Source organism: Myxocyprinus asiaticus, chromosome 49 (assembly GCF_019703515.2).
Source record: "Myxocyprinus asiaticus isolate MX2 ecotype Aquarium Trade chromosome 49, UBuf_Myxa_2, whole genome shotgun sequence".
NCBI classification, from domain to species: domain Eukaryota; kingdom Metazoa; phylum Chordata; class Actinopteri; order Cypriniformes; family Catostomidae; genus Myxocyprinus; species Myxocyprinus asiaticus.
The window spans coordinates 10,135,048-10,154,776 of NC_059392.1; the positions used below are offsets into that span (position 1 = coordinate 10,135,048).

A 19,729-nucleotide genomic window follows, 5' to 3' on the forward strand; every position below is an offset into this window, starting at 1 on the left:
ACAATGTAGAGAACTTAGGAATTAGACTATTATTTGACAGTTACTACAGAAAATTTAAGTAAACCCCAAAAATTTTGGAAAACTATTAAATCACTGTCATCTAATAATCCTACCGGTTTACCTGCATTTATTGAAGATGACTCTGTTGAGGTGTGCAAGAGGGTAGATATGTTGAATTGTTTTAACAGGCATTTTGTGTCATCTGGATCACTTTCTTCTCATGTTATTGATTGTTCTGTTTCTCATGATATTAATGAAACTATGAATAGGCCTGTGGAAGTGGAGTCTAATTTTAATTTTGTAGCCTTTTCAGTTGGTGAGGTGCATATAGCAATTAAAAATCGTAACCCTAGAAAATGCTAGTTACGTATGTAACTGTGGTTATATGAGTAGTGGATGACCACCAGGGTGGTGCTTCGTAATGGATGTTCTCTTGCAGATCCTGCAGATCGAGAGCTGTATATCAAAAAGGTCACTCCATGACCTCTGTGTGTGAAGTCACCGATATTATAATATGAGGCGTTACACAACAGACTTCCTCAGATACCTGGTCTCTTCTCGCCCACTCTGCATGACCAGGGACCCTGGCAGTCATCCACTGCTCACATAACAATAGTTACATACGTAACTAGTGTTATGTTTCGTACTTCCTGACCGTCAGGGCGGTGCTTCATAGTGGATGACGTGTGCCCAAAATGTCGCGAGCAGTGGTTCAAGTACGCCTTTTACTCCTGGGACAGAACTGCTGATGTCAGGTTGGTGGATGCAGCAACATTTACTCTGTAAAAATGAGAGAATGTGCAGGGGGATGACCATGTGGATGCTGCACATATTTCTGATAGGAGAACTCCTCTAAGAGCAGCCCAGGATGTTGCGACACCTCTAATGGAATGGCCTGTGGTAGGAGCAGGTAATGTGTGACCAGCATGTTCGTAAGCTCTCTGTATAACCTCTGTCACCCAGTGGGAAAGATGCTGCTTAGAGACTGGGAGACCCTTTTTTACTGCAGAAAAACACACAAAAAGCTGGTCCGTACAGCGTATCCCAGCTGTCACTGAGACATAATGCCTCAATGCTCTGACTGGGCATAGTAGGCGGCGGCAATCATCATCACTTTCAGTATATGCTGACAAGTCAATGGAATGATTTATGAACTCTGCTGTAAGGACCTTAGGCCAGAAAGTTGGGTTAGGTCTCAACTTCACACTCATGTCTTGCACCTCCCAGTGGAGACATGACGGACTGACAGAAAGTGAATGTATTTCACCGACACGCTTGGCAGTTGCCACTGCAAAGATTAAAGAGGTCTTTAATGAATGCCACTTAATGGAGGCTTGGTCAAGGGGCTCAAAAGGGGCCCCACAGAGAAAGTCCAGGACTAGGGGGAGATCCCATGGTGGTGGTCTTGCCCACCAGGGTGGTCATAGTCTGTTCGCTCCTTTGAGAAAAGCAGCTACCAGCTGATATGAGCCCAGCAAGGACCCCACAATGAAGCTTCTGTGACTAGAGAGCGCCACTACATATACCCTAAGAGTGGATGTTGACCTCCCTGCTTCAAACAGTGATTGCAGGAATGCAAGCACCGTCTTGACTGAGCAGGATGTTGGGTCCAACGGGTGGTCCTTACACCAATCCTGAAATACCTTCCACCTGTTATCATACATTGAATGGGTGGAAGAGGCCCTTGTGTTCAAAATAGTGTCTCTAACTTCTGGAGTGCATGAAGCTAGACTGGCATTGGTCATAAGTGCCACACCCACAGCTGGAGAAACTCTTGCCAAGGGTGCCATATCTGCCCTCTCAACTGTGACAGGAGGTCCTTCCATGGAGGGATCTCCAACAGAGTCCCCTGTAGGAGTGACAGTAGTGATTTATATTGAAGCACACAAGTACATGACAGCCCCATAGGACAGGGAGGATATGTTTTAGTCCCAGTCAAACTGCCTGCAACTCAAGCAGATTTATATGCTCCTGTGCAGTATGATCTGACCTTTCGCCCATACTCCTCTGTGACACCACACTGCACCCCAGCCGGTTTTGGAGGCATCTGTTGCTATTACCTCCCTGTGTGATGGTAGTTGTAAACGGTCTGCACTTATATAGCACCTTTTAACCTTAGCGGTTCTACAAAGCACTTTACACTGTGTCTCATTCATCCATTCACACACACACTCACACACCAAAGACACTAGCCTACAATTGGGAGCAACTTGGGGTTCAGTGTCTTGCCCAAGGACACTTCAGCATGTGGAGTCATGTGGGTTGGGAATCGAACCACTAACCCTGCAATTAGTGGACATCCTGCTCTACCACCTGAGCCACAGCCACCCACATGCCATTGTCCCATGGTCACTCCGGATTGAAGGAAGTTCCTTGATTGCCATCTTTAAAGAGCAGCCCAGCACCCCAAAGTATGTTTGTGATGTACCGGATTTAATAGCAGAGCTGTCAACCACATCTGCAAGGGTCTGACATGAAGCTTCCCTAGTGCAACAACCTGTGCTGTGGCTGTAAGCAGTCCCTGCAGACACAGCAGGGTTAAGTAGGGTACTCGTAATCCCAGTCTCAGTCTCCTGATCAATGTAAAGATCATTTGAGCACAATCCTGTGGCAGTGAGGCCATCATTGACTGAGAGTCTATTATCATCCCTATGAACTGGCATCATTGCGAGGGTGTCAGATTACTTTTCTGTCTGTTTACTGTGAAGCCCAATGCCTCTATGTGTGCTAAAAGTACAGGTGCATCGTGGATAGCCTGTTCTACTGAAGGGGAACACACTAGCCAATCGTCAAGATATGGCTCCCTCACTCCTCACTCCCTGGAGCATCAAGGGGGTCAGTACTGCTTGCATACATCTGGTAAATATTCTTGTAGCCAGAGACAGGCCAAATGGAAGAACCCTGAACTGGTATATGTGTCCCCTAAAGGCAAAGCGAAGGAACCTTCTGTGCTCTGGTGATATCGGAATGTGAAAGTAGGCATCTTTTAGGTCCAGCAGGGTCTGTGCAAGTAGGCTCAATGCGGGGAACGCATACTTGCGCAGCCCCCGGGGCCAGCTGTGTGCCAGCACATCTGGGTCGAGGGGGGCCCCTGTCGGAGAATACCAGAGCGGGCAGTGCGAGGTTTCTCGGGAGTCAAATAGGTCTACTTATGCTTTGCTGAACTGACTCCAAATCAGCTGGACCACCTGGGGGTGGAGTCTCCACTCTCCCCTGAGCGTCACCTGCTGCGACAGTGCATCTGCTGTGGCATTGAGGTTGCCCGGGGTGCGAGTGGCGTTGAGGTTGACCTCAGTCGCTGCTGACTCCATAGGAGGAGACGGCGGGCGAGTTGCAACATGTGACGCGAGCGTAAGCAGCCTTGGCGATTTATATACGCTACTATCGCTGTGTTGCTCATCCGGACCAACACATGCTTGCCCCGGATCAATGGCAAAAGCCTCCGCATGGTGAGCAATACTGCCAGCAACTTGAGGCAGTTGATGTGCCAACACAGTCACGGTCCTGTCCAAGAGCCAGCGGCTGCGTGGCCATTGCACACAGCACCACAGCCTCACTTGGAGGCATCTGTCGTAATGACGATGCACCTGGACACTTGCTGTAGGGGGAACTCCTGCCCGTAGAAATGCAAGGTCTGTCCAAGGGTTGAACAAGTGGTGGCAGATTGGCGTGATTGCCACACAATGTGTGCCGCGGCACCATGCCCATCTCGGGACTCGAGTCTGAAGCCAGTGCTGAAGCAGTCTCATATGCATCAACCCTAGTGGCGTGACCGGCACCGAGGATGCCATATGCCCAGGAGCCTCTGAAAGTGTTTCAGTGGAACCGCTGTTCTCTGCTTGAACGGCTTAAAGCAGTTCAGCACCGACCGCGCGCACTCGCTCATGAGGCTTGCTATCATCGAGACTGAGTCTAACTCCATGCCGAGAAAAGAAATTCTCTGAACCGGGGAGAGCTTGCTCTTTCCCAGTTGACCCGAAGCCCTAGCTGGCTGAGGTGCCTAAGCACAAGGTACCTTTGTGCGCACAGCAACTCTCGAGAGTGAGCTAGAATCAGCCAGTCGTCGAGGTAGTTGAGTATGCAGATGCCTACTTCCCTTAACGGGGCAAGAGCTGCCTCTGTTACTTTTGTGAAGACGTGAGAGGACAGGGACAGGCCAAAGAGGAGGGCCTTGTACTGATTCGCCCGGCTGTCGAAAGCAAGCTTTAGGAAGGGTCTGTGTCAAGGTAGAACAGAGACGTGAAAGTATGCGTTCTTCCGGTCTACCGCCGCGAACCAATCTTGACGCCGGACACTGCCAAAATGTGCTATGGGGTCAGCATCTTGAACGGGAGTCTGTGCAAAGCCCGGTTCAGAACTCACAGGTCCAAGATTGGCCACAACCCACTGTCTTTCTTCGGTATGATGAAGTAAGGGCTGTAAAACCCTTTCTTCATCTCGGCTGGAGGGTCAGGCTCTATCGCGCCCTTGCGCAGAAGGGTCGCAATCTCCGCATGCAAGGTGGCGGCGTTGTCACCCCTCACCGAAGTGAAATGGACGCCGCTGAACCGGGGCGGGCGCCTGGCGAACTGAATCGTGCAGACGAGTCGGATGGTCCTAGCCAACCACCGCGAGGGGTTGGAAAGCGCTAGCCACACGTCCAAGCTCTGGGCGAGGGGCACTAAGGGGACGATTATGTTTAACATACCTGTGGGTGGGGCCTCACGGCAGGAGGGAGCAGGGGATGCCACATTGAGGAGCCTCGGTTTGTCTCGAACTCGTGGCTGCGCTGAGGAGACCCTCGAAGCACTTACCTTGCTCCATGTACCCAGTGTCAGGGGGTCGAAGACAGGGGAGGAGGGACTTCTTGACTGTCCTCGTAGTCCGTCACAACCACCTGGCCGTGGGTGTGAGTGTGGTGTGACCGGACACGCGAAGGCGGGGGGCCCGCGTTCGCAGCGTCTAAGTCGCATGTGCTCAGTGCCCGGTTGCCGTGATAACGGCAGTCGTAAACACTGGCTATGTGACCCAGGGAGTGAGGAAACTGCTCTTTTGAGAATGCGGGTACCGCAGCCTGTTCGGGGTGTGGCGAACATAAAAGAAAAGGAAATCAAGGATTTACTTCCCGGCCCTCCACCGGAGGATGGAGTGGTCTGGATACCAGCTCCGGGTTTGCAGCAGACATCTCGCTCCCTGGTCGTCCATCTCAGGGGCGCTTAGGAGCCTTCCGTGTCCTCGTGCCAGCCCGTGAGGCAGGCGGCGTCAGCTTCCTGTGGGGGGCCCTACGCTGGGGCCGAGAACTGGGCTCAGGCTGAGGCGGAGCCGCCTTGGCATTCGCCACCACAGGGGGATGCCCTCGGCGATCAGACTGGATACAGGATCTTGAGCCGTGCCGGGGCAAAATGTGTTGTATAGCCTCCGTCTGCTTCCTCACCAAAAATCTGAATGAGTGGTTGCGAGCCAGCTCCTTTTATACCCGTATGTCCGGGGGAGTGGCATGCAAATTCCACTCGCCAATTCTCATTGGCCTTTTCTCAAAGATCTGAGGTGTTCGGGGCTCTCAAAAGCGACCCCTAGTGTCACTACATCGACACAACATCAAGTGAGTGACAGAAGGGAAATAATAAGGTAATCTGTGCATCTGCATTCAATACTGGTGCAGCGTGGATTTGTTTGCAGTGCCTCATCTGGTGAAACTACCAGCGCTGCAATGCAAGGGTCTACTGCAGGCATGTTATCTAGGTTTCTACCGCCTCCTCCATACTAGACAAGGTGCGGACTGCTGGGCTCACCTGTGTTCTCTGTGTGTTTGAACTTAAAGCTGTTGAAAAATCCTTACACACTGGCACAGATAAATCACTAGCCACCGTTCCTTTCCTGAAAAAGGTGCTGGGTCCTGCCCCATGAGCAGGCGGGGTGTCCAGGCCCAGCTTTGCAAGAGCTATCTTCATAGCCATTCACAGGGGGAATGTCTGGCTTTTGAAGAACCTTGATATGTCGGTGAGATGTCACTAAAGTCTTGAGATGCCGTAGTTGGTTGTGGCTCAGTGGGGGGTGCAAATTGTGCATTAGACAATGAGTCTTCTACTTCCATCAGATTGCGCTGAAATGTGGTATTTGATGCTGCTGTAGAGAGGGCATCAATATTTTCATATACCCTGTCTGATAATGCAGGTTCCTCCACTACGACATTGGCAGCATTCTTATTTAATGACAATAAGAGAGATTTTATCTGCTCCATGTCAGATAACAGCGACTGCACCTGCTTTGCTTATCTTTGTGTCACTCTTTTCTTCTTTTGAGGCCTTTCAACCTTATCCGGTGTATGACATTTCAAAGCCTTTTTTACCCCTTGGGTAGGCTTGGTCGCAGATTCTTTATACGCACCATCAAGGCTAGCAAGCCTAGCCTGTCTCTGAGCCACTGACATAATTGAACAACTCATTCAAGGACTGATGAATACTTCCTGAAGATAATCCAAACTTAACATGGTGGAAAAAGTTGGTGGCCATCATAAGACTCCACTGTGCTGGCGCATTGGACACATTGCTCTGGTTTATCCATGGTTGTCCAGTAATCAAAAGTACTGATTTTTTAAAAAATATATATGTGTATATATATATATATATATATATATACACACACATATATATATATATATATATATATATATATATATATATATATATATATATATATATGTGTGTGTGTGTGTGTATGTATATATAAATATAATGTGTGTATATATGTATATACACTGGCAGCCAAAAGTTTGGAATAATGTACAGATTTTGATCTTATGGAAAGAAATTGATACATTTATAAACAAAAGTGGCATTCAACTGATCACAATGTATAGTCAGGACATTAATAATGTGAAAAATTACTATTACAATTTGAAAACAATGTTCAGAACTTCTTAAACTACTTCAAAGAGTTTTCATCAAAAAATCCTCTACGTGCAGCAATGACAGCTTTGCAGATCCTTGTTATTCTAGCTGTCAGTTTGTCCAGATACTCAGGTGACATTTCACCCCACACTTCCTGTAGCACTTGCCATAGATGTGACTGTCTTGTCGGGCACTTCTCACGCACCTTACAGTCTAACTGATCCCACAAAAGCTCAATGGGGTTAAGATCCATAACACTCTTTTCCAATTATCTGTTGTCCAATGTCTGTGTGTCTTTGCCCACTCTAACCTTTTCTTTTTGTTTTTCTGTTTCAAAAGTGGCTTTTTCTTTGCAATTCTTCCCATAAGGCCTGCACCCGAGTCTTCTCTTTAAATTGCACATGAAACTGGTGTTGAGCGGGTAGAATTCAATGAAGCTGTCAGCTGAGGACATGTGAGGCATCTATTTCTCAAACTAGAGACTCTGATGTACTTATCCTCTTGTTTAGTTGTACATCTGGCCTTCCACATCTCTTTCTGTCCTTGTTAGAGCCAGTTGTCCTTTGTCTTTGAAGACTGTAGTGTACACCTTTGTATGAAATCTTCAGGTTTTTTTTGGCAATTTCAAGCATTGTATAGCCTTCATTCCTCAAAACAATGATTGACTTACGAGTTTCTAGAGAAGGTTTCTTTTTGCCATTTTTGACTGAATATTGACCTTAAGACATGCCCGTCTATTGCATACTGTGGCAACTCAAAAACAGACACAAAGACAACGTTAAGCGTCATTTAACGAACCAAATAGCTTTCAACTGTGTTTGATATAATGACAAGTGATTTTCTAGTACCAAATTAGCAATTTAGCATGATTACTCAAGGATACGGTGTTGGAGTGATGGCTGCTGGAAATGGGGCCTGTCTAGATTTAATCAAAAATGACTTGTATCAAATAGTGATTGTGCTGTTTTTTACATCAGTAATGTCCTGACTATACTTTGTGATCAGTTGAATGCCACTTTGGTGAATTAAAGTACAAATTTATTTTAGAAACAGCAAAATCTGTACATTATTCTAAACTATTGGCCGGCAGTGTGTGTGTGTATATATACATATATATATATATATATATACACACACACACACAAACACACAATACCTATATAGAGAGACTGAAAATGCAAAAATTTATTAACTCAACCACTTTAAGCAAGCTTTCCCGAGTTACTCTGTTTGTGCTTCACAATAGCCTGTTACCGAGCTGTCTCAAGGGAGGGCTATTGCACTGCTTATGTAACACAGCGGCAGCTCGTTGCGAAGCTACGCTCAAAGCGCGGATGCCACGCGTGATTCAGCGACAGCCAGCTCACTAACAAGCAGCGCTCAAGGTAGGGCTGCTACTCGCTCTTAACACAAGCTTCGAGTTTATGAGTAATCTTTATCATAAAAAAAAAAAAAAAAACTCTGATCACAAGGAGGATCGCTAACAACAGCCCATTGAGGACGAACTAATTCGTAGCTCCGACAAACAAGTCACCAGGCTGTAGTTGTTTGAGCTCTGATCTGATCAGTCGCGAGAAGAGAAATGAGGAAGTCTGTTGTGTGATGCCCCATATTATAACATCGGTGACGTCACACACAGAGGTCACGGAGTGACCTTTTTGGTATACAGCTCTTGATCTGCGGGAACCGCAAGAGAACATCCACTACGAAGCACCACCCTGGCGGTCAGGAAGTGCGAAACATAACCAGCTGGTCCAGGTGGTCTATTTTATTTCTTAAAACTTTCTGCAGGTTATATCGCAGAGCCATTGACTTATCTTTTTAATCTTACATTGATCAGTAATAAAATTCCTAGAATTTGGAAAGAGGCATTTGTTTGTCCACTGTTAAAAGGTGATGAGCCCTCACTTATGAATAATTATAGACCAATATCATATCTGTCAGTTCTAGCTAAGATCCTGGAGACCTTGATAGGTAACTAACTAAAAGAGTATTTGGAAAGCTGTGATCTTTTAAATAATTTTCAGTCAGGTTTTAGAAAGCATCATAGTACCATAACTGCAATAACAAAGGTAGTGAATGATATTATTCAGTGACTTGATAAAAAGAAGCATTGTGCTGCTCTTTTTATAGATCTATCTAAAGCTTTTGATACAGTGGATCACAATGTAATGCTACAAAGATTGACTAAGATTGGATTGTCTGAACAAGCAGTTGGATGGTTTATTAATTATCTTGCAGAACGAACACAGTGTGTTAAGTCTGATGGACTTTTTCCAGATGTTTTATCTGTTTGTAAAGGGGTCCCACAAGGCTCAGTGTTGGGTCCCCTTTAGTTTATTATTTATATTAATAATTTGGCATGTAATGTTCAAGATGCAAATTTTCATTTTTATGCTGATGATATGGTTGTTTATTGTTCTGCTTTTAAATTGAAAACTGCTTTGGAAAATTTACAGTTAGCTTTTGAAAAAATAGAAACCCAACTTCAATATTTAAAATTAGATTCAAAACCAAATTTATGATTTTTACTAAATCAAAAATATCTTAGAATGACTTAATTCCAATAAAGACTGTACAAGGGGCTCAAATTGAGATTGTGTCCACTTTTAAATATTTAGGTATTTTATTAGATAATAGTCTGACATTTAAACAACACATTGATAATTTGGTGAGGAAGTTGAGATTGAGGTTGGGATTCTATTTTAGAAATAAATCTAGTTTTTCTCTGAATGTTAGAAGAAGAAAAAAAAAAAACTTGTTGCTGCTACTTTTTTACCTGAATAGATTATGGTGATATTTTATACAGAAATGCTTCAGCTTCATAATTACATATGCTCAACATAGTTTATCATGGGTTTCTGAGATTCATTACAGGATGTAATGGTTTAACTCATCATTGTGTACTGTATGCAAAGGTTGACTGGCCTTCGTTAAATATGCATAAATTGCTGAATTGGTATGTATTTATTTCTAAAACACTGGTTGGTTTGTTAACATTATATCTTACAACTTCTGTTAAAATTCAGAGCAATTTACATTATAGCTTATGATTGGAAGATTTATTACCTGCATTAGTACCTAAAGTGAGAACAGAACACTTCAGCAAACTTTGAGACAGCAGTGTTTGGTGCCTTTAAGTGATTTTCGGAGACGTGTTGAAGATTTTATATTCCAGAACTTTGGTCAGTGTCAGTGTGTTAATGTATAGTTAGACTTACTACATCTGTGCCTGTATCGATTTTCCTTTGTTTTAAGTTGTATGTGTATTGTTAAACTGCTTTATGCAGCCATTTTGTCCAGGTCTCTCTTGGAAAAGAGATTTTTAATCTCAAGGGATTAACCTGGTAAAATAAAGGTTATAATAAAAGTCACTGCAAAAGGGGCCTGTGGAAAAAGTTGGAGAGAGTAAAATATTTGGATTAATTAGTTAATTAAATTTTTCAAAATCAACTGGTAAAAGTGAAGTGCGATACAATCACTGTTAATACTAGCCATGACTTGTGTGTCAGTAAATTCTTCTAATTTATTGCATACAGTCCATTTACACAACCAACTTCTTATGAATGTGCTATCTTTGTTTATATCGCTGGTGCTTGACTGAGAATGGACTATTTAATGGGATGCAGATGGTGGAATAACCGGAGAAGAACGTCAGAATTAAATTGAACTTGGCCCAGCCTATAACCCACTTCCACCAAAAACATAATGGCCACACCCACTGACTTTGCGCTTATGACTTATGGCATAGTGCTGCGCTTAACACTAGTGCTCTTAAAATAGGGCCCTATAAGGATTTTGATTCAGCAAATCAATCAAGCAGGGGTGGTGGTGTAGTGGACTAAAGCACTGAACTGGTAAGCAGAAGGTTGTTGGTTTGATCCCCACTGCCACCACCATTGTGTCCTTGAGTAAGGCACATTGCTCCAGGGGGATTGTCCCTGTAATAAGGGCACTGTAAGTTGCTTTGGATAAAAGCATCTGCTAAATGCATAAATGTAAATCATTTGTGAATGATTCAAACAATTTATTGGAAAACCCAATTTTAAAATTCCCTGATATGTCCAAGTTTCAAACACAGCTGAATCCTGCTAAACATGAAGTTAAACAACATTATCTAACTTAGGTGACATACCATAAATGTGTATTATAATATTAAGTATGAAGCTGTTAACTCATCCATGATGACATTTTGCTAAAACATGAAGGATAATGTCCTCTCCTGCAGGAAACAGTCACTTAGAGGGGTAGCGACTATATAGGTAGAGATGATGGCAGCCCACTCTTCTAACTATAGCTGATGAACACCACTTATCCACTATCCACTGTAGTGTTCTTTCCTCAGAGTTATGGACTGTACAAACTGTAGGTGAAAAAGCTACCCAGAGAGTGCTTGACATCGATGCGAGAGGAAAATGGAGTTCAATCTTGTCTTGTTCAATCAAGACACACCATCTTCAAAAACATGAAGTGCGGCAAATCGGTAAGCCAATAGGAGTTATTCGATTTGAGTGTGTTCTAAAGGTTAGATTCATGTTGAGGTTCCAGAATCAGTGGTGGTGGTCACAGAAAAGTGCTGCTTTAGGGTTTATTGTGATCAGCTGGGATTCCAAGAGGTGAAAGAGAGTGGAACGGATTTGCACTTGTATGTGTTTGTTGTAAAACATAACTGGGCTCGGGAGGGATAGACTCCTGCTCTCTGGTTCTTCCGCCAGGACATCTTGTCTCCAATACTACCCCACACTTTCCATTCTTTCCTTCCATCTCCAGGGAAGTAATGCTTGTGATAAGGAAAAGCTGCTGGAATTACCTTCATGTTGCCTGAATTCATGCTTGAGGATAGCGTTAGCAGCGAGTCTTGATTTGCAAGACTGCAGAGCATGAATTTGTTTCCCCAAGCACTCAATGCAGACCCATGTGCAAACAGCTCAGGAATCCTTATTGCATTAATGCAGGTTGCTCAGATTCATTTGAACAGATATGTAGTGAATTAGGCTGCTCTCCAGATACAGTTAAAAATAAAACTGTGCCAATCTTGTGCAAAATTGTTTCTTAACTTCTGTCTGTAGTGTTCTGTTCCAAGCCTGGTCCAATTTACCATATTAAATATCAATTGCACATACCTGCTTTAAAAAAACAAAACAAATTATGCCTCAGAGCAAAGAACAAAAATTGCTTTGGTCCTACATGGGTAAATAATGAATGTTCAAAGCATGGTGAAATCGTAGAAGTCTGAATCTGCATTTAGATGGAAATGTTTTTACAAGCATAACCCCCTAGAGATCACCTATAGTTTGAAAATCTGCCGTTGTTTTAAATCTTCCCTCATTCAGCTGAGCTTCAATCAATATAAAGTAAAAAATACTAAAGGTTTTGAAGGGGTTATGGGGGTGCAAGCTGCACTAACAAGAGAGCTGATGCATGATGCACTCTTTTTGTGAGGAAAAAAAAATACTAAAGGATAAAGATTGAGAGAGACCAAACTCGCCACTTCTTGTCTAATATAGATGTATTGTGATTGCTGACTATTGTCACATTTGCCGTCTCCTCGGAAAACCAGAAATGCATAAGTGCTGTCAGAAGCCTTTATCTACCCAGAGCAGAGGCAACATCACTTGGACAAATCTTCTCCACAATATATGGACAACGTTGGATGCGTTTTCTTTCTCCCTTTCTTTCTCTGTAGGCTAATGTAATTGCCTGCTTGCTGACAGTGGCCCCATTGTCTTCAATTACTCAGTAGCCAAAAGACTGATCAATTGCAGGCCGGGGTTATGCTGACAATAACCATGTCGTCTTTTACAGTGATATTTGAGGGATTTTATGAAGTGATGGGCCTTTTATTACCACTCCAACCAAAAGGAACAAAGCAATTAATGTGTTTTACGGTAAGATAATAAAGGAAAGAAAATGACATTGTACTTGTGGTGATTCTATTCCCCATTAACAGACCTTAAATGAGCCCAATACTGTCAAATAGACATCAACCACCTACCTTCTTCACATGACCTTCCTCTGAACAAAAGGAAGACACATCGACTCCCACACACAGACAACCTTTGCTAATGTGAGTTGTGAATGTTAGCTACTTCCTAAAACGTCCTTGTGATGAGGACAGGGCCTCCTGTCTTTTTTATTTTTTTTTTCTCCCAGTTTGGAATGTCCAATTCCCAAGTCCTCATGGTCACGTAGTGATTCAGTCTGGGTGGCGGAGGATGAATCCCAGTTGCCTCCATGTCTGAGACTGTCAACCTGTGCATCTTATCACTTGGCTTGTTGAGCATGTTGCCATGGAGACATAGCGCATGTGGAGGCTTCACGCCATCCACCGCAGCAACCATGCTCAACTCACCATGTGCCCCACTGAGAACGAACCATTTTATAGTGATCACAAGGAGGTTACCCTGTGTGACTCTACCCTCCCTAGCAACCGGGCCAATTTGGTTGCTTAGGAGACCTGGCTGGAGTCACTCAGCATGCCCTGGGATTTGAACTAGTGAGCTAGCAAACTCCAGGGGTGGTAGCCAGCATCTTTACCACTGAGCTACCCAGGCCCCCCGCTACATCACTTCTTAACTATTTTCCTGACTTACTTGAACTCGTCTTGTTCTGACAATATTTTCGCAGCTTTCTCTCGACCTGCGGGTGCCACGTGAGGAGATGTCTTATTAAGAGCGACTCAAAACTTTGAACTTGCCCACATAAGTCTTTGTAGGTGCTCCTCGTTCTTTCTGATACTTTGTCATCTTTCTGTTTGGCGATTGTGTAGGGTAACAACGGTGTGTCATGATATCAAGTGGAGTGACCTGTTGGCCACATCACCTCCGCACCTGACTGCGAAAAAGGAGCTACTTTTTTGCCTGTTCTCACCCAAAATCAATTAGACCGCTTCAGAAGACACAGATTAAACCACTGGAGTCTTATGGATTATTTTTATGCTGCCTTTATGTGCTTTTTGGAGCTTCAAAGTTTTGGTCACCATTCACTTGCTTTGTATGGACCTACAGAGCAGAAACATTCTTCTAAAAATGTTCATTTGTGTTCTGCTGAAGAAAGAAATTCATACACATCTGGTATTGCATGAGGGTGAGTAAATGATGAGAGAAGTTACATTTTTGGGTGAACTATCCCTTTAAGTTAAACTTTTCTCAACTTTGTCCTGTTGCTTGCCACGCCTACATCTTGTTGCCAGCAATCGCTGGCACTCGTGTTGCCAGAAGTCACTCGGCTCTCATTGAAAATTAACGAGATCCTGTCTCTTTGCGCTGAGTGTCGCTGGCGGCGTAAACTGGCCTTTATGTGTACTTAAGGCTTGTAAATTTAAATCAGAGTGATTAATAGACAGTTGTTGATATGTCAATGTTTAGTTAAAGATACAAATTTTAAGTTTGTTGTATTGGTGTTTTATTAAAATGAATGAATTAATTAATAAAATATCATTATTAAACACCTTTTGCAAGAATCTGTTCTGTCGTTTGCCAACAGCCTGCTAATGACAATAAATCCAAAAATAATTGCATCACTTCTTTCCAAATATTTCTTCCTCAAAAGTACTAAAAGAATTGTTAATGGAACCATTCAAAAATCGGAATCCTTAAATTAAATCAGATTCCCATCCCTACTCTTTAGTGCCTTGACAAGTATCCATGGGTCGAGGGTGGCCAAACATTTACAAGCTACCACATGGCAAACTGGCCATTTTTGTCAATGTGCCATGCCAAATGTAACAGCAGTATTTTCCCCCTGCTCTTTCATTCAGTAACTTAACCACAGGGCAAGATTGTGTTTCCACAAGTCCTGTGGCATCTAATTGTGCAAAAGCACTCATAATGCAAGCGACCGCTTTGTGGCAAACTCACCAAACGTTCACCATGTGAGTCGTTAGCCTCAAGGCAAATCAACGTGTGCGCCATCTCCACTAAATCATGAACATTAAGAAGGACTATTTGTTTGGTTCCTAACAAGTGTGATCTGGTCTTAAGTTGCACTCCTCTGGTGTATCTCCTACTCTGCCAACACAGATATGACTCCTCTAAAATCATCATCTTAAGATGCTGAAATCATCAGATTAAAAATGAACAGGTGTATTTAATGCCGGCAGACACAAGGAGCCTTTTTAATGACATTCCCATTCTCAAACCGTCTTGCATGAGATTACCCCCCCCAGAAATCCCCAGAGGTTCCCACTATATTGATAGCGCCATGAATATTAACCAAGCCCAGGGTTTCTGTGCTCAATATCTCCTTGTTTTCCTCTCACTCCTACCTCAAACACCCATGCACATACAAATACATCAAGTCCAGAGGCTTGACTATATTTCCCGCCCTGCAATGAATTTTTACAGGAAAGTATATAGAGTATATATAGAGTCAAATTTCAGCACTTTTAAAATCTGTGATTAATCGCGATTATCTATGAAAAATTATGTGATTAATCACTCCAGACTGGTGCTAAAAGTGAGCTGTAAAGCGAGTTACATTTAGTTGTAAATTATGTAAAATAGTCAACAGGAATTTTATTAACTCTGCCCCCTAAGCCTAACCCAAACCCCAACCATAAACCTAAGCGTCAGTGCAGTAAAAATGTAATCTTAAAGGAAAAACTGCAAACTAATATGTAAACACATTTGAATTGATGCAAATATGTCTGATGTGAGATGGTCAGTATCTCAGCAGAATGGGGTCAATGTCAGGGTACTTAAACATTCAGTAGCAAAATGACAAGTTCCCATGTAATCATGTTGCACACTTTCATTGACGATGTGTCAAGAGGGGTTCAGTTTTCCAGGGTTCAGCTCTCTCTGGTCACGAAGTTCAAATCCCCAACATAGCTACTATGACTGGATTATTTGAATTCATTCTGAAAAAACATTGTTAGTTCATTGTTCATCTTTTCATCAACAGTATGTTTTTATTAGAATCATCATGATGCGGCTTTTCTCATCAAGTTTTTTTAGTCAACTAACATTTTTCATCAGTGATTCCATTGACGAGACTAACTTTGCTCCAAAGGCATGACTTAGCAGGGCTAGCAGGGCTTGGCCAGTGTATAACATGAATTTGACAGTGTAGAATTCGCTGTACTGTCAACCAGCACCAAGCGAGAGTTTCTGCATGGCTCATGAGATTGAGCTTTGCGTCAGCATCTCTTTGTTTCATGGTTTCATGCACAGGAACGTGGGCACAATATCACCGCTGCTGAGTGCCAGTGCAGGCATTAGAGTGAGTGATGACAAGTCTTTTGGTGGCAATGTGAGGAAATGAGGCTTTCTGCAGATAAAAGTGCTCTTCATGGGCTCTCTATTTACTGCAGATGGAAGCAGCAGAGGGTATAATCCAGCTGTGGGGATTCATCACCGATGTCCAAAAAGGCTCATCAGTGTCTGGTCAGGAAAAGGTGTGCTACGGTAATTACCAGAAGATGAAAGGATAAAGTCTTTGGTACACTCCGTTATTTCACATGCCGTTCCCCCTCACGCACTTTCAAAGTATAAATTTTTGAGTACAAGCCAGTATGGCTAGGCTCAAAGCAAGTGCACTACGACTGCTTTGTGATAATTTTGTTAGCACACTCAATGGCAGACGCATGTGCAGATGACACTTACAAATGTGGACTGTAGCCGCACGCAGAAAACTAAAGTACACTTTGGCCTTGAGAGGAAACTACATGGCACAGGCAAAAACCAGTGTGTAGAGTGTCTTTAAAGACAGCAAACTTTTCCATTCTGGAGAACCAAGAGCGGTAAAGTCCTCTTATTCTAACCATTGTATGGCCTGCAACATCTAGCAGCAAATATTGGACATTTTAGGATATGATTTGATCGACAAGTGTGCTTCCCACACTTATGTATCACAAACAGATAAGGATATATAAATGCTCAGTTTCAGGAGAGAATGACTCACCATGTTCTAGGGTGAAGAGAAGACACACAGCCAGGAGAGACTGTAGCCTAGTCAAGAGGAGCTCCCCCAGCATCCTGAAAGAGCAAGACAGAGAGGTGGATTTATTATAAATGTCAATCATGTGAAAACTAATAATCAAACAATCAACAGACTATTGCTATTGCTCAATCTTAAGGTTAGGGATTTGAACAAACCCCTAAACTTTTCCTGCATCATCCTGGAAATAAAAGATACCTCAAATTGCTATTACTTTTCAAAGCAATCACACGTACAATTTATGGCTGCCAGGCGATAAAACAATGCTTATATTGAAGGAGGGTCCAGTGCCATATTATATCTATGGATAAGAATTTCAAAGATGTTTTGGCTCTTTTGACTTGGGCCAATAAGTAACCACTTAGCAACAACACTCTAGATGAAGTTACTATTTACTAACAAACACTCAGCAGTAGCACTTCCGGGTTCTTTTGTCACCCCAGTAAAGAACTACTGTGAATGGGTGCTGATGTATGTACAATGATGTAGCACATTATCCAGCATCTTGGAATGTTAAACCAATGGTATTAGGGTTCAGATCGCTGAAACCAGAGGTGGAAGTCATCCAAATATGGGCAGAGAGGATTGTTCACTATAATTACATATGGCAACCAGGAGATGGCGCCAAGTACATGAAACAGACTCAATGGCTCAAATGACACAGAATGGAACTGAATGAGTTACTCATGCCTGCATGCTTTGAAGAGAGAGCTTACTTTTAGTCATTGTATTTGCATGTGTAATTAGTTCTTTTGCACAATTATTATGTTTTATTTGTTTGGAGAGGCTTTTGGACACTTTGAGACATTTTTGGACACAAGGATAAATAATATTTGTAATGCTGTAACTTTTGGTCGCTTTGTCGTATCAACATAAAATTGTACTCAGTTACAGTTGACATGATTGGGAACAAAAAAGCAGTTTTTGAGAGCTACCATATTCACACCCAAAGAAAATCATGTCAAATCAGAAAAATAAGAGAAAAAGCTCATTTTTGGCTCAATGTTTTCCCCCTAGCAGTTTCTTAGGCTAAGAGTCTCAGCATTTATCATAATCTATATCTATATATATAAGAAATACTATATATATATATATATATTCTTTAAAATAATACCAAACATTTGACTCTGCATGTTTTTATTTTGTTTTTATGTTTTTTTTTTTTTTATGTTTTTTTTTTTTTGAGTTACAATTCTTTAATGTTGGATATGCCACTGAAACAGGAAATCTTTAAAAACACCTTCAGAGGTTAAAGGGTTAATTGAAATCAGCTGTTATTAAGTTTCTATATTGAATATTGAATTCTATATTTCTGTGTGTAAAGGTAAACCTCAGAAAAGACAGAATAGGTTCAATCTATTAAAATCTTCAACAAAAAGGGGGTAGACATGACAAATTACTACCATTCAACAGAGAAATATATTTACAATAATAACATCAAGCTAATAAGACAAATCCCTCAACCTGGTTTTCATTCTTTTAGGCTGCCAAGTAGACAAATGTCTGACAACTCCATTCCATATTATTGCAGGCAGAAAGTCTTTAGTACAAACTGAGTGTTAGAGAGACAAAGGGCCCCTCAGTAAATAATAGATGCAGCGGATTTGACTCGCTGTGGCCAAGGGCAAAATACAAGCCACTGTCTGAGAGATTGGACACAGATAACTGGTGTATGTTACCGCAGCCCCATTCACCTGCTCTGAGTCAAAGACCAGTGCAAGGAAAAACAGATAGACAAGCTTTCCAGTGCATCAAAAATGAATGAGACAATCGGTTTATTTGTGAACACATAGTCAATTCATGTCTCTAAATTAATTTGATCTCATCTGTTGGGTTAAATGGATTCCATATTATAGCTACCGTCAATGATTGACCGAGTGTCACGATAAAGACTAAGGTATGGATTCTCTGTCCATTTTACAGTAATATGAAAGTATGCTGGCTTTGAAACATAATGATACACAGGTTTTGGTCAGCAGGTATATCCTAGTGGATAGAGATTTGGGCTGGTAACCAAAAGGTTGCAGGGTTCAAGTCCATAACAGGAAACATAGTCAGTGGAATTTTGCAAAATGTATTTAAACTAGTGCTGACAGATGATTAAAATGTTTAATCATGATTAATTGCATAATTTTTTTGTAGTTAATCATGATTAATTGCAAATTTTGAAATTTGACACAATATATACTTCTTTTCCTGTCACAATGCATTTATTTCTATCTTAGGAAAGAAAACAAAACAAAATGTAACAATATAATGCTTTATTAACATTTTTCAAACAAAGCCTTTCACAGTATGAAGATAGAAATGCACTAAAGTGGCACCAAGTCAAGTAACATTAAACGTTTCCCAAAGTCTAAGTGGGAGTTTGACTAATTGAAACAACTAGTCCCCACATAGGTTGCATTTTCATAGCAACGGGCATTAAATCTCTTAATCTGCCGATAGACTATGGCTATCCACTCTGTACAGCAATCGAGAAGCCGCATTCATGATTCGGTGCTTTGAATTCCACATGAAAAACTCTTGCAGACAAAAATGTCTCATTCTGCATTTTGGTGATAGTTAAGACTTGACGTGCTTTTGCGATAATTAAAATGCACCTAACATAGGCTGAAAAGCGCTGTGATTGATTTCTATCACAGGTCCCATCTGGGCTTGTTTTGTACAACAAATAGCATTAAGATGTATTTTCTCCATTTCATCACAGAAGCACTGTTGTGTGTGTATGCAGAGATTCTTATATTTACTGAGATAACAACCAATCTCTATCATAGTAGTTTCATAATACTCATAGCCTGAATTTTTGCACCAGGAGTGGCATAAAGTCCCCCAACAGCAAAGTGAAAGACTGGTAGAGAGCATGCCATGACACATGAAAGCTGTGATTGAAAATCAAGGTTATTCCACCAAATATTGAT

General features: G+C 42.2%; 1 protein-coding gene across 1 annotated transcript in view; it reads right to left on the reverse strand.

Annotated features, from left to right (window-relative positions):
• Positions 1-16,845, reverse strand: part of LOC127438409 (neurocan core protein-like) — a 149,476-nt gene extending 132,631 nt beyond the window's left edge. Inside the window, exon 1 of the mRNA XM_051693975.1 lies at positions 16,773-16,845. Coding sequence (XP_051549935.1) covers positions 16,773-16,845 — 73 coding nt within the window. The remainder of the gene's footprint in view (positions 1-16,772) is intronic.
• Between the last annotated feature and the right edge of the window lie 2,884 nt (positions 16,846-19,729).